The sequence below is a fragment of the Mycteria americana genome, chromosome 4 (genome assembly GCF_035582795.1).
Source record: "Mycteria americana isolate JAX WOST 10 ecotype Jacksonville Zoo and Gardens chromosome 4, USCA_MyAme_1.0, whole genome shotgun sequence".
In the NCBI taxonomy this organism is placed as follows: domain Eukaryota; kingdom Metazoa; phylum Chordata; class Aves; order Ciconiiformes; family Ciconiidae; genus Mycteria; species Mycteria americana.
Window position 1 is genome coordinate 29,948,374 of NC_134368.1, and position 15,371 is coordinate 29,963,744.

The 15,371-nt window shown below is 40.4% G+C and overlaps 1 protein-coding gene across 3 annotated transcripts in view; it reads left to right on the top strand.

The window, feature by feature from the left end:
- The window catches only part of GABRB1 (gamma-aminobutyric acid type A receptor subunit beta1), a 135,238-nt gene extending 128,183 nt beyond the window's left edge, over positions 1–7,055 (top strand). For all 3 annotated transcript variants that reach the window (XM_075499202.1, XM_075499204.1, XM_075499203.1), the window contains one exon: positions 6,708–7,055. In XM_075499202.1, coding sequence (XP_075355317.1) covers positions 6,708–7,055 — 348 coding nt within the window. The remainder of the gene's footprint in view (positions 1–6,707) is intronic.
- Positions 7,056–15,371: the final 8,316 nt, after the last annotated feature.

Genomic DNA, 15,371 nt, shown 5'->3' on the forward strand with positions numbered 1-15,371 from the left:
TCAGGCTAAGTTTAAGCAGACCACAGCCATCCCCTCTTAAAAACAAGCCAGACAAACTCCAGGAAGTAATGCTATGGACATTTTTTTAACAGAGAAAAGTTGAATTTACAGTACATCGCTGAGCACTTGCAAACTTCTATAAACTTATTCCATTTTTTCCCAGTTTTTCAGAAATAAACACTTCCCTCGGGTGTATTTGGCCCAGTCTGACTCAGAGGCAAATACATATCCTAATGAGCCAAAAAGTTTCTTCTGTTCTTTGCTTTTCTTACAATATATTACATCCAAGTATTAATGAGATCTTACCCAGGCTGTCCTATAAACTTCTGTACTGTTGTGGCCTGAGTTGATAACGTTTGGCCAAAGCCATATTTGAGCCCTCTGTTCACCTTGAAGCATGAGATCAACACATAAAACTCTAACAGGTAAGACTTCAGCCTGGTGGATGGTTGCAATTTCACATACCCGTCAGAAAGTACATTTCAGAAACTCTGTGATATTTTATTAGTTCTGAGTTGTGTGTCTTGTGTCCCAGCAGCCACACCACTACAGCTAAGCATCATTAACAGAGTCATCATGTCCTCAGTCTCAGTGAGCTCACGAGCCCATTAAAAGTCCTTACCCGCATTCACCTCCTGTCCCAATGTGTAGGAGATGCTTTATTACAGTGGGTGCACAAATTCAGTTCAGGCATGCAGCAGTCTCCAAGGTCCCACAAAGTACTGTCCTCCACAGAGCAGAGGAGATAAGCCACTCCGTTATGGATTGTTGTGTGCAGACACTGTCTATCCATTTCTGTGGAAGATAAGGAAGGGAAGAAAACCAATCAAACTCACAAACTCTGACCAGCCACCTCAACATCTCCTGAGATAACCCAACCTAGGTGTGAAGAAGCACAGCAAGGGTTCATGATGAAGAGGGAAGCAACACGTCTTCAGAGGTCAGCCTTGGCTACATGGGCCCCAGTGCACTGAACTGAGTAAAGGATGAGAAAGTGTAAAGGATAAGAGTGCAGGTAAGCTCTTTTTCCTACATATTTGGAGAGATTTTTTAACTAATAAAAAGCCCTAACTCATGACTAAAAGCTTTTGTCTAAATGTTACACTGGCAAAGATTACACTGAGACCAATACTCAGAATGGGGTGGAAAGTATTTACAACCACACTTGAACTTTTCGGAGCACCACCTGCATACACCAGCATTTTTCTGACAGAAAACGGAAGGCATACCTGCTTTGTACCAGGATTTGTAAGTGTTCACACTTTAGAGTGCAATTCCATTCTAAGACTGAGAATGCTTTAAGAGAACAGACTGCTTTCTGCCTGTACAGTGCAGGTTTGTGATTTTAGACACACATATGTGTATACACATACACATAGACACACACAAGTGAATGGATATCAATGAATTTTGTTATCCCACTGGAGGTACATTGATGTGGGACCTTGTGAGCATTCATTTTACTCAGCATGGAAATGCTGATGTCCAACAGCCGTATGTCTGTCTTCGGCAGGAAGAATGCATATGACCAGAGCGGTGGGACACAGTAAGGTTATGTGATCTCTAGTGAAGACAGCTCCCAGACCCTCTCCATCATGTTTTGAGATTTTTCACTGGTATTATGATGTCTGTACCAGAGCAGGGGAAAGCTTTTTTGGAGCACAAAAGAAGTGCAGCTGTAAGTATATGCAGCTACAGGATATTTTTTTTCCCTTTTATTCTTGACCCATACCACTTATCCATACAGGGACCTATAACCAATAGAAGATACATAACAGTGCTTCCTCTCTTTGTGCCAGGTGAAGATATTGCTCATTCCCATCTGACATACAACTCCCACGACTAAAAGAGTTCAAATTCCTTCACCAGATAACAAAAGCGTTAGACATGTGAGCAACACTCGGCACACTGACTGCGATATTAACACAGTGTAGAGAAGACCAGATGGAAAATGAAACCATACTGCTGTTTCATATGTGGCTGTTCCTTGCTCTACAGAATGAAGAAGGTGGACATAAAGCCTCTCCAGTTTCACAATCTGTGCCATTTTAATTTTTAATATGAAAAAAATATTAATTTGTAGTAAACAAGCTTTCTGTTTCTCTGAATAAAGCATAAAGACTGTTTATATCTCTTTGTCCATTTGTCGAAGCTAGATGTCACTGAGGAAACCACCATAATTATAGATAAATAGGACAAACCACCCAGCAAGAAAATATTTAGATAGTCCATGAATGCAACTGCTTCTGTTTCCCCAGGCAATTATAATGTGAATAATGATTACACAGAAGATGTCTCTTAAGCATGAGAAAGAGGTAGGACACAATCATAATGTGAGTGGGAAAGGGGCTGAGCCATCAAGGGGTTCATAAATGGCAACACAAGGCAGGTGATAGATGGTCTTTTGCTCCCCAGTTCTGCACAGCATCACACCTTCCTTTCAAACTTTCTGTGAATCACAAAACACCTGGGATGAAAAGCCAGAGACCAGCCACAGGCTCCAAGGAAAACATACGATTTTCCAGTACAGTGGCTACTGGAAGGAGAAAAAGGAGGGATCACATAACCACGCAACTAGCTCAACCTTCAAGTAAATCCACACTGCATAAGTACATCCCTGCTGAGCATAACCTGTTTCTTTGCCGATCAGATTGTGATAACACTACTGCATTTGTTCCAACAAGACAGCTGGTATGCATAACGTGGCCCTGAATCTTTCATCTTAAGAGAAAGAAAAGATGTTTTTGTATTGAGACAAAACAAAAGTTCTTACCTTTTATCTCCCAACAGTTAACGTAAAAAAAGTAGGTAGGTAAAAACCCGTTCCAGACAGCACTAAGCATTTGAGACCCATCCTCTGTCAAGGAATGCCAGCGTGCTCTTCCCCTAGAGCTGACTGACTATTTTTTATGTGGTCAACACAGGACTGTTGTTTTGGGCTTTTTTTAATTACTTTAACTATTTTACAGTTACAATATCATTTGATGCTCCTAAGCAGGAAACTCATTTTCTAAGTAAACATACAAGCCAGATTATTATTTCTTTTTATGATGTTTCCTGAGCACACATCAAGGCTTTTCCATCACTGATGAAGATTCATATATATGTACCTGTGCTGATTTAGGCTTTAGGTAGTTCTTGTGCAAACAAAGAATTAAAAATCTATAAGCTCAGTATAGATACACACTCAATATAGATACCAATGGCATTACAAGAAGCGTCACCACATACATGCATCTGAAGAATATTTAAACTTTGATAATTATACCAGATGACTAACACAACATCAGCTTTAGATGCTTTGACATCCTCCTCACGTATTCTTCATGATATGTTCAAAAGACAAAAAAAAACCCCAATTCTTCAGCTTTCTACAGCTTTAGGCAAAATTTATGCATTGTACAAACAAGGCAAAGTGTATATCTTCATGCAAACACACATTTAGGCTCAGAATATCTGTTAAGCAAGAAAACTTGTTTTCATCTGAGCAATGGTTGGATTATGTAATAAAATTGAGGGCATTCCAGTTAAAGAACAATAAGGTGGTATTTGAAAGAATAAATACCTTATATCCAAGCAAGAAAGAACTACTCTGGGCTTGATACGGCTCATCTTTCCTACCCAAGGAGGGGACTGAGATACTCTACTCCTAAGCAGGCAGCCAGCTAGTGGGCCAGAAGACTGAGTGGACAGAGCTTTGTCTCTTCCATCCCCATTTTTTGTCATGCCATCCAATGCAAATGTGTCAAAGACTGCGTACAACTGCAGTACATACCTGATGTGGGGGAAGAGCCTCATCACTGAGACATGGGGGGGAATGAGTTAGAGCCTGCTGGCTGTTTCTGATGCACAGGCTTCCTCCAGCACAGGACCAACAGCAAGCCCCAGGTAACTTCGTATTAAGTAAGGGAGAAAAGACTTTAAGACAGAAAATTTACAGCTTTTACTGTGTGCATATTTGCTGTTAATTCATTTTAACATTAACATAAACAAAACTATTAACAAGTCTCTTTTGGGGATCCCTTAACAATTTGTATGTTTTCCAGATTCCTACAGGAATTTGTAGAATTCCTATGCTTCAGTAACAAAACCTCAGCTGCACAAGTTTTAAGAATATTTTGGAGTGAACTTCAATAAATTCTGAAAGGGTTTTTAATGATGTGGGAAATTAACAATTAGTCCAGCTTCATGTCGCACAAGCAGAGAATTTGACCCAGGGACATAAGAAGAGCTTTTATACTTTTCTGAGCTAATTTATTCAAGATCAGTGTAAGGCCCTTTGCTCTGAATTGGAAAGACTCCAATTCAAAGACTGAATTGCTTCATGATGTATACAAATCATCCCGCCTAAAATGATTTAAATAAAACTCATTTTGAAATACAACAGGTTCATTCATAACACTTAAAGCGGGAATTCATACGCTGCTTGGCTTATAATAAACTGTCAGGGCATATTAGTTTAAGAAATATCCCTATGAATCACTTTAGATTGTAGGCAGTTATGAGTTGTCTTCACAAGAGAGAAGCCATAATAACTGCTTAATGATGCTTGCACTACTGTTACTACTACTACAACACTAAAGTCAATTAGCTTAAACATTAGATTATGTAATCAAAGACAGCTCAAAGAGCTATTTCGTAAAACTGGGAAGAAGAGGTTGACCTAGCAAAACTTCTGAGAATTAAAAAAATGTCTCTTTTTACACAGACACAACTCTGAGATCGTTGCTTTTTCCACAGAAAACGTCAGAACTTAGGAGTAATTAATAGTCCCAGTTATGGCAGTCCTCTGGAGAGTAGGAAACCCTAGCTTAGATCTTTCTTCTGCTTAAATTTGAAGACTTGACCTAGGAAGTATAAACTGGGTAGCCCATATCTCATGTAAAGATTGCAAACATCATGCTGGTTTGTCACCAGCTGGCCTCTCTAACCCAGAATATGTGAGCTTTTCCCACCAAAACAGTGGTGGGAACTTGGATGTTCCCACTGAATGCTCATTTCAGCGTGTACAGAATCAGTTGCTAAACCTGACTAGAGCATTTTCTATCTGTGGTGAGTTATTACTCCATTTAGAAGACTTTTTTCCCCACAGGTCTCCTGGGTGGCTTTTGTACAAATAGCCCCTCCACTTCTTTGTTTTCAGTTAGTAAGCGTTTAGTCTGGCACAGTGTAAATACGCCAGCAGTCATCACGCAATGTTTTCTCCTTCTGGTGATGGGAAGGAACATCTTCCATGCTGCCAGGTGGAACTGAGGCTTTCTCTGGCTTCCAGCTTTCCTCTGCAGCAACGCCCAGAGACTGGATTTCCCCATGTGCTCTGCTTGGAGTTTTTTCTTGAACACACTTCAAACCTGCTGTAGATTATTATACCATTCCCTAGATTATTATACCATTCCCTATGTCTTGCTAAAAATGTAAAGCTCAGAGTGTGAACAAAGCGTTGCATATCACTGGTGCTTCACAAGACTAGATATTGTCAATAAGTAATTTTTTTTTTTCCTTGGTATAAAGGCATCCCCAGACAGCCATGATATAGATTGTAATATAGTTGGGGCAGGTCCAACACCACAGTTTACAAAAAAACAATTTTAATACTCAAGCCTCAAGGAGAAGTCTTTTAAGTTTCATTTAAGAGGTCTGTGTCCTGATGTGTATTTCCTTCATATGAGCTACAGTGGATGTTTACATATCTGAGAATTTGAAACATCTAGGAATTCTTTATGGAGAAGTCAGGAGTCATCCTGGAAACACCAAAAAACTTTTCCTAAAAGAGGTTTTACTACAAACATGTAGAAAACTAAAGATGAGGGAAAAGGTAAACACTTTGTAGTAATGCAGCCATTCATGGTTAATTACATTCATATATAAAAAAGGCAATTATATTAAAATATTTTAGCTAAATATATATATATATATTGTTTGTGCCAGACATGTACATACCTGTTGCAGTTTCCAGTTCTTTGCTCAGGTATTTAAAACAGTGCCCTGACTAACTAACAGCACAAATAAAGTAAGTGATAAATGTATTTGAAACAACTGCTTCTGGTACTGACATATACAAATGCAACTGAATGTGAGGTTTCATTGAGTAAAACTGTTTATTCTATCTGCACGTGAGCAAGTTAATGGTATGCTGTGGGCAGCAGGGATTTCTATCTCTGCAATATAGTAATTCTCCAAAATTAATTCTCATCACAAGCTTATTACAATAACTGATAAAATGCACATGTACCTGTATGTTCTTCATATGATGAACCCATTGTTACAAAACTGTTCTTGAAACTAACCTACAGCACAAACTGTATAAAATTAACAGAGACAGCAATATTTTTTTTTCACCTTGGGTACATGAAAGCTTTGGGTGTCAGGTCACCAGACATTAAAACTCAGTATTTCATAAAGACCATGCTCTAAGTTAAAGATAAAATTAGAAAACTCTTACTTTACAGGGGATGAGATAACTAACTGAATGAAAAGGTCCCAGATCAAAGAGCTGGGTCAGAATGGAAGATACTTAGATGCCTAACAGATAATTTCACACCAGTCAGGAAAGTGTATTTTCACTTCCATTGATGCTATACAAGACGCGACTGTCACTGCAGCCCCAGGAGCACCTTGGCAGTAGAGCCAGAAGGTACCTGTCCATCTGGGAGACACCTTGGGCTGGCTGAGGAACTTGTCTAATTCACGTTCCTTCCTTGACACAGGTTGATCCCCATGGAAACATGCTGCTTAGCCCACTTGAAATACGAAATGACATCAGCAGCTCAGACGTGTTCACGAGCCTCCGTGACCCCCGAGCCACCACGTACACGTACGACAGTGCCAACCTGCAGTACAGAAGAGCCACTTCCAGCAGAGACCTCTACAGTAGGAGTGCTTTGGACAGGCACAGGCTTCATAAAAAAGGACGCTTACGAAGAAGGGCATCCCAGATCAAAGTCAAAATCCCTGATTTGACTGATGTTAACTCGATAGACAAGTGGTCCAGAATGGTCTTTCCCATCACATTCATTCTTTTCAATGTTGTTTACTGGCTGTATTATGTCCACTAATTTATGCAATAACATTACCATAGACTAACATAATTAGACTTGTTTCTTTTCCTTCTCAATTTTGTTCACTCTGAAGAACTGCAGTAGCCATAATGCTCCATGTTCAAGGGGAGATTCCCAGCCATTGAATACTTCTAGATTTAAGCTTTCAAATAAAAAAAAAACCAAACAACCCAAATCCAGACTCACTACATTCAGATCAGAATAGTACAACCTGCTCTTGAAGAGCATCTTCAGCAAAAGCGCAATACCTCAATTTTTACAAAGAGTTTTTGCATTACCCATGACCTTTCTGTACCCGCCTTTATCTCTTTTTTAAGTGGAATAAAAATTAGTCCTACTGTCTTCCCACAGCAGCATGCTTTCAAACAAGACAGTAAAACAACTCAAAGTAGTAGTCATGTCACAGTCTTTCAGCAGTTAGAGTGTAACGAAATTTGAAGAAATAACTGTTTGAAGGATTATAACTATTACATCACGCATAATTTCGAAGTCAATAGTTATACTAGGAAGTATTTACATAGTGTCTGTGAGAAGTATCACTCAAGGAGATGTAAGTCAATTCACATTTTCAGAGAGGGAGGGATCTCCAAAAGAAAGAAAGGGTAGCAGAGACAAATCCCACTGAGTTTCCAACTATGGAATCAGCTGATTGGACCTGACTGGAATGTTGGTATTTCCACAAAGTAGCAAAGTTGAAATTGATGAGAACAATTTTGCCATCTGTAATTTTGTATTAAAAAGTAGAAAACAAACACATGTTCATTCCCGGAAGCAACTACCAGGGATACCCCAGCCCAAGAGTGGCTACTTTTCGTGACTCCCAGGTTTCCTGTGGCTGGTAATTGCAACACATTCTCCCAAAAGCTGGCAAATGTCTGGGAACAGATCTGAGGAGAGTTCCGCACACAGTTTCCTACAGATTTCCTTACTCCACTGAGAAACAGGAGATACAGCTGAGCCTTACGGCACACTGGTGATGTTGGGTACACTGGTCCTGAGGAGTTGCCTCTCCCCACCCGGCTGCTTATCGTCGGACACAACCACAGCCAAGGAGCGGCAGGCGAAGTGCTAGCAAGCTGCATGCAACTGAGGAGCAATAGGTCAGTCGTATCCTATCTGTATCAAACCCATTTCCCTTCTATATTGCCAGTTCTTTCCTAACAGTGTTTATACTACATTGCCTAACATAGCATTTTATTGAAACGGAACTATTACCAGTTAAATTTTATTTTGTATTGAAAGTGTTTCATACTTTTAGGAGGGTCAAGATATACAAGCCAACAGAGTCTGTGTAGGTATGTGTAGGTATGATGATTGTTATCAATGTCAGCTGGTACAGAAGGAAACATTGATCAGGACAGTAGGCAGCAATACCCACAGTTAGGAGTTAGTAGGGACTACAAATGAGCGATGTGGAAAGCTTCTTCACCAGCTCCTCGTTGCCTGGCAGTAAGGTCAACTGATGACCTTATCACCAGTTGACATTACAACTTTATAATCAGAATGTAATAATAAATGAAACACTCCTACATGTTTACGTTTGTCATACCCTGCAAGACCTCGACCTCCTAACAGATCAGGACCTGCTGCCCCCTCTCTTTGTGCAGCAGGCTTCTGCAGAAACAGTCTGGAATGATAAATCACCAAACAAGAAAGGGAATAGCTTTAATGTACTGATTACAAAAAGTAAAAGGCTGGAAAACAGGCATTTGGCATTGCTAATCTAGGAGGGTCCTTGAGACTATCAGTTTTTCTGTGGGTTCCAAAGTCCTGGTCTCAGCCCAAATTCAGTGGAGCACAAAGGTGGTCTTCTCAGCTGTCTCTTCTCTGCTACAACCTTTAACCTCCAGTCTATTGAAGAGCTCCACAATTTTACCAGATTAATCAGCCACTAGGTACAATTTGAGATTATTCAGGATAAATATTAATTCAGTCAAATGGCTCTTCTGAATAGGGTACAACTTGGATGCCTATCCCCACCCTAAAACAACTCTAAATAATTTTTCAACATTTACACCATATTGGCAACCAAAATAAGAACTGCCACACATCATCCCACACGGGACATTTTGATTAATTTTTTAGTCAAATTTAAACAACGTTTAGATCAAGAATATTTTAGTGACAATTAACAATAATATTTTGGTATCGCAAAATAAACAATACACAGAACATATGGAAGTCTTGCATGCTAAGCAGACTGAACTTTCCATAACTGAAAAAAATAGCCCCAGGAGGGACACAGCAGTGTCCTGGCTGTATGCGCTGTTCATTCCAAACACACATCCCATTAAACGGGTTTGAATCCAACGAACTGGCACCAGACTTTACAAACAGAAAGAATAAGTCCATCAGCCACTGAACTTGCCAGCTTTGTGGTTATACACAGAAATAAATTCAAAAAAAGCAACACATTCTGCAGATTTGTAGTGTAAAATACTCTGTGAAAAACAACTGTCGGTGACCCATGTTTTTGCATTACCTGATTTCCCAAAGATGTTCACAGACAGACCACAGGTCAGTAATTTAACCCAGCTGTTCCAGTGGTGTGGAGACATTACAACCCCTCCTTACAGCTACAGTGGACTTTTAGGAAGAACCAACATCCAACGTGATATTGAAACAAGAATTTAGGTAATAGAAAGGAATCCCTTGCCTTCTATTACAAGAACAAAGATCAGCTGTACTGGTCTTCAGTATTTTTTCTTGTAGACTCCTAACATCTCCATATACATAGTTTCTAGTTTATGGATCATCCAGCTAGTTCATGCACAGATGTTAAGCACACGGGCTAAAAGCAGTCACATTGTACAGTTCCAAGCAAAAAAGAAAGGGTATGGAGCAGAGGAAGGGCCATTAACAAACCAAGAGCACTGCAAATGCAAAACTCCTTCAGAACGGCATGCTCCAAAATTGCAGGGTCCGCCCTCATCCATCAGGACTCCTTCAACATGTCACCTACACAAACCCCAGCCCTGCTGCCAGTTTTGAACAGCACGCAACAAGGCCTGGCTGCATCGAGAGCTGGAAGCTGCGATCTTGAGTGAGGAAACAGCTGCCAGCTCTCAGCACAAAGCTTTGCAGCAGGGGCTAATAACTGCACCGCATGCAGAGGCAGAGCCACTTACTGCAGGTCGGCAGTATCTTAGCCCAGAGCCAGCATCTCCTGCCTCCCACTGAGCTCCTATTCGCACATTTAACCACTAACTCTGGTAAAGAAAACAGAATTTGTCATACAGGCTTGCAAGGCACATTGGCTTTAAACTAAAACCTCTTTCAAAGCCTCAAAAGAAAATTAAAACCAAAACTTGGGAACAGGGTGTATAACCATAACTAGCACGTTTTCCCTCTTTGCACTACTTTTAGAAAAAAAGCAGAAGAAAATATTCCTCACTTGAGAGCAATAGATTGGCAGCAAGGAAAAGGCAGTGGTTATTAGAGGCACAGGATGGAAAAATGTGGCTATTTATGGGTTACTCATGTACATTGCCATCTGGAGCTAGGAATTAGCGAGTACAAAAGAAACTCAGCCTCTTCCCATCAATAGGTTGGAGTCATTTGGCTGGCTTTAAGTCATGAAGGTGAATAACACTGTAATGCTGAGCTTTGCCACTGTTGTCTTTTAGTAGTTAGTTTGCCTGCCCTGCCCGTAGGAACCGGACTTCAAGCTCAGGATAGATAAGGTCCTATTGCTAATTAGGTTTCAGGTAAACCCCCTTACCATTTATGCCGCTGTTTCATGGTTTGTGAGTTTGTGAGTTTGAATAGATTTGTGATTTGTGAGTTTGAATAGATTATTTAAAGAAACTGGAAGTCCCTTTTAGCTAGGTTTCCCAAAGATATGAGCTTCTACTGTCACTATGTGTGTGTGTTTGTTTGCCTATGTGGGAGTCTCCCAATAATATTTGAATCCCTTGGCAATTTCAACCAAAAGGTAACAGAACAGTAAGGATCTGTGAGATAATACATTCTTACGAGTTGCCACAAAGCAGGTAGCTGAGCAGAGGACAAAGCTCACAGGAGCTAATCCATCCCTCTTCTCTGGGAGCAAGGGACTCGATGAACTCCAACTTTATTAGGCATCAGAGAATCCACACGGGAGGGCAATTCAGTACCCAGATCCACAAAGAAAACAAGGTTCATTGCTTTTCATGCTCTTGAAACTATTTATTTCACACATAATGATCTTTTAATCTCATTCTAATCTTACTTCTCTTCAGTAGTATCCCACCTAATTATGAATGAAACAGTCAGTGGCTAAATCGGCAACATGCTTGGAGCATGTATTTCTCCAAGAGCAGAGTAAATTAAATAGCTTGTCTGTGCTTGTCCAGGACTTCAAACTGGGATGGAGTCAGCCAGGAGACTGCAGTGATTTTGCCCATCTCTCTAATACCAACCCAGCTGCGTCGCCAGCCTGTGAACCCTCCTTGGCTGAGCAAAACCACTGGTTTACAAGAGCCTTAATGTTGTGATGGCATGCATGAGAGCTGGGATCAGCCTGAAACAGTGTGTGAAAGTCAGCTGCAGTCACTCCGAAGGACAAACCAAAATCCTTCCACTTCATTTATATTCCCACACAATTCAAAACAATCAAGAAGGAATAGCAATAGTGGTAGAAAAGGTCTTAAAACACCACAAAAAAACCCATTTTCAATATCACAGGAATATTTCTGACAACATTCCTGCGCTTTATGCTACCACCGAACAGCACAGAAGTTGCTGTTTCAAAGTTACCCACTGGTTCACGCTGTTCACCCTTATAGAAAATGTTCCATCCCCTTGTACTGCAAGTGGCGAATTTCTTGCAATAAATTATGAGGAAAGTCATCCAGGGCTGGGGGCCACATTCCACTAGCTGCTTCTGTTTCCCATCACCGATGAACCTCTGCCCCTTCTCGTGAACTCCCCCTTACTGAGGATGCATTGCTAACACTGCCTTGGGAGGATTAGTCAAAAAAGGGCTGTGTTATACCTGTTGCATACAAAAATGTTTTTAAATGGTTTCTGCGTTGAAAAGTATAAAAAAACACATCTGTGATTGTACATGTATGTTTCTTTCTACCCCCATAGGCATCCACGCTGCGGCCCAAAGAAGGCAGGAGATTACAGAAGAGGATTGAATTTCAGCATGTGATGATACCGAAATGTATATGCACAGGGTGAAAGAATGAAGAGACAAATGAGAAATCTGGCATTTTTTAAAGGAAGATCAGGTGATTTTGGTCTACTTACTGTCTTGGAGTGCAGAGCAAACTCTAATTATGTTGTCTGCTCCTTGGCGTGTTTGTTTCTCAATTATTTTATAAGTCATTTTGAGTCTCCAAGTGTTATAAAAATATCACCTCTCTTCTGCTGATGCCAGTCTAAGAAATAGCATGGTAGTCATTCTTTTACACTTTTATTCTTGGCAAAATCCATTGAGTATCATTACCAATAAGGAGCTAAGATAATTACACGGTAGCAGAATCATGTCATCTCTCTAGAGACAGTCTCTGATCAATAATGTCTTTTAACTCATCACTGCCTATCTGTATCTGCACAGTCTTAGAGGAAAGTATAAAATATCAATCACACACCAAAAATGTTCATAAAGATGGTTTCCTTTGGCAGATTATGCATTTCAGTGAGAGCACCAGCAACCTTGTTTGCATTTGTGAACATACCAGTTTCCTTGTTCCCGTCTCTGAAACATCATTTGCTGTTTTGATCTAGCTGACAACGTATTACCTGATTTTTTTAGATTTTCAGAGGCAGCTAACTTTGAATATTGTGTGCTGCAGAAAACAGGAGGTTTACAAAACAAAGGTGGCAAATCATCATTTCAAGAAAGAGCTGAATGAGACTTCGGCATAGGTAAAGAATTCAGGATTAGGTTTTACAAAGGCAGTTAATAGCAGTTCTTGTCAGATCATCCAATGCTTGCTCTGGCTCCCATCTAAATCAATATTAAAAGAAATATGAGAGACCTGAAACCTCTGCATTCCCAAGAAATAGAATTCCTTCTTTTACTGTAGCCATGAAAAAAAAAGTTATCTATATGATGCTAGGAATCTTTCTCCCCAGATAGTCCACCACCAAAGCAGTCCCTGTGGACGTGTGGTAGTTTCCAGTTAGAAAAGTCTCCACACCTTCCAGTGCCTTTCATTATTGTATTAGCTAAATTAGCTGACTAATCTGATGCTAAAAAATAGCCACAGCCTTCTCTATGTAGGACTCCCGCTGGTGCTAGCACATATGAAGAGTACCTTTGAGTAAATTCCCAGCCATAGACAACGTGAGGAGTTGAACATCCAGTATATCCTCCACAAACCAGCTTAAAACATGAGGTTCTGCTCCTGCGATGACCTCTCCACAGAGCGGCCTGATGCGGTGAACCACACAGGCTTGTAAAAGTCCAAAGGATGAATCTTTGTGAGCTTTGCCCCCTTTTCTACGTTTTGGTAGTGATCTTTTGGTCTTTCTGGAGCAGTCTTGAAGTACATATAATTACAGAGGGAAGCGTAGGATATTGCCAAATGTAATTAAACTGGATTTGAAGAACTAAAAACTTTATAATGTTGACCCACTTATGAAAACATTCTCCAGCACCAGAAAAGTAAAAACCCCCTTATTTCTGATACTTCATTATAAATACTAATTCACGACTCAAAGCGATAGCAGAGTGTGCATACTTCAGGACAAGGTGTTACTGGTTCTTAAAACCACCTTTCAGGTAAAAGCATAATCATGTTTCAGCATGTTTCCTATCAGAAAGGCTTGCTCCAGAACTCAGAAATGTTCTACAGGCTTATATAGATCTTTTAAAAACACAGCTTCTTAACATACATAATTGCTTTGTTGCAAAAGCAGTTTTATTACAGTGGTCACTTCCATACTGACAGTTTGCTGGTCAGATCCAATTCTGATTCACTTTATTGTGCCAAGATCAAAGCTGAAATGATTGATCATGAAAAACAAGATTTGTCTGAAATCAAGAAAAAATTTCTATGAAATGGAAAGAAGTACAATGAATGCCAAAGGAGGGCAAGTAACATTATTTTTATAATTCACTTTTATATTTTGTCTCAAGATATGCTGCATTTTCCGATTCAAATTGCAGGTTTGTTTATGCAATGTGAATTTCTGCAGGTGCTTTTTACATGTTAAAATTAAAACTTCATACAGTGTGTCCATTGTATGTACTATTTTCATTAGGACTTTTGGTTCAAAGAGCCTACTGTACAAAATTTTGTTTCTGGTCTTAATTACTTGCTTAAGAGGTCTGTACATAGTACCTGCAAAACCACAGCGGTTTCACCAACATTTTTATGATGGTTGTTTTCCTTTTTTTTTGCCCACGTGATCACAGGACCCAGAAGTGAGCTGCTCTGCAGGGGCAAACACTAGGAGAATACGAACACATGTCCCTGAAACAGAACAAAAGGGGGAGCATCACCTGGGAACAACTGTTAGAAGTTAGCGTGGTGGGATGTGCAAACATCAAAGCCATTCGACTTACTATAACCAGCTAATTACAAAGAGCTCAGGCTGGAAGAACGCAGAAAAATACGGACACAGGCAAAGTGAGCAGACAGGCAAGGACAAAATTAAAAGTTATTTAATGTTAATGGAGTATCTTTAAACTCCTGCACCTTTGGTCTAATTCCTACGCCTTCAGAAATTTCCCTGATTCCCCCCTTAGTCACAGACTCAAGTGGGTTTGTGAGGGACGCTCCCCATATCACAGCCCCTCCACGGCTTTTGTTACTGGTGCAGTTCTTGTATTTCACTCTCGTCCCAGCACACAGTTCCTCCAGGGGCTGGGACGTGCACGGCCGTGCTTTGTGCTGTATGAAAACCGGGGTGGAAATGCAACGGCAACTTCCTTACCTAACCCCCCGTTCTTCAGCCCAGAAGGGAGCATGGCCGGGCATACTTGACAGATATGCTCCTGGCCACTTGAGCTTCTTTTAGATGTTTCCGTTATGTGTACATATTTCCTATTCACTACCTTTTCATGTCTACCTGCATTCATGAAAGTGTATGTTGAAGCTGACACAGTATAATGGGTTTTGTGGAATCTCTAGCTTTTTGCATCCATTTGGCCCGGTAAAGTCTCCGCAAATGCCTTATCTGTCACAACTGGAGACCTTGCTTGTTCCATAAGTACCTAACTCTCAGAGCTGAGACAGAACGAAACCACTTTCTGATAGATGGTACAAAGTACAGAGCAGCAAGCTCTCTTCTCCATTCTGTTTGGTCTTTTTCCTTTCCATCTACTGGAGGCCATTACGTGCCTTACGAGGACAGTTCGTTTCTCTGTAGAGATGT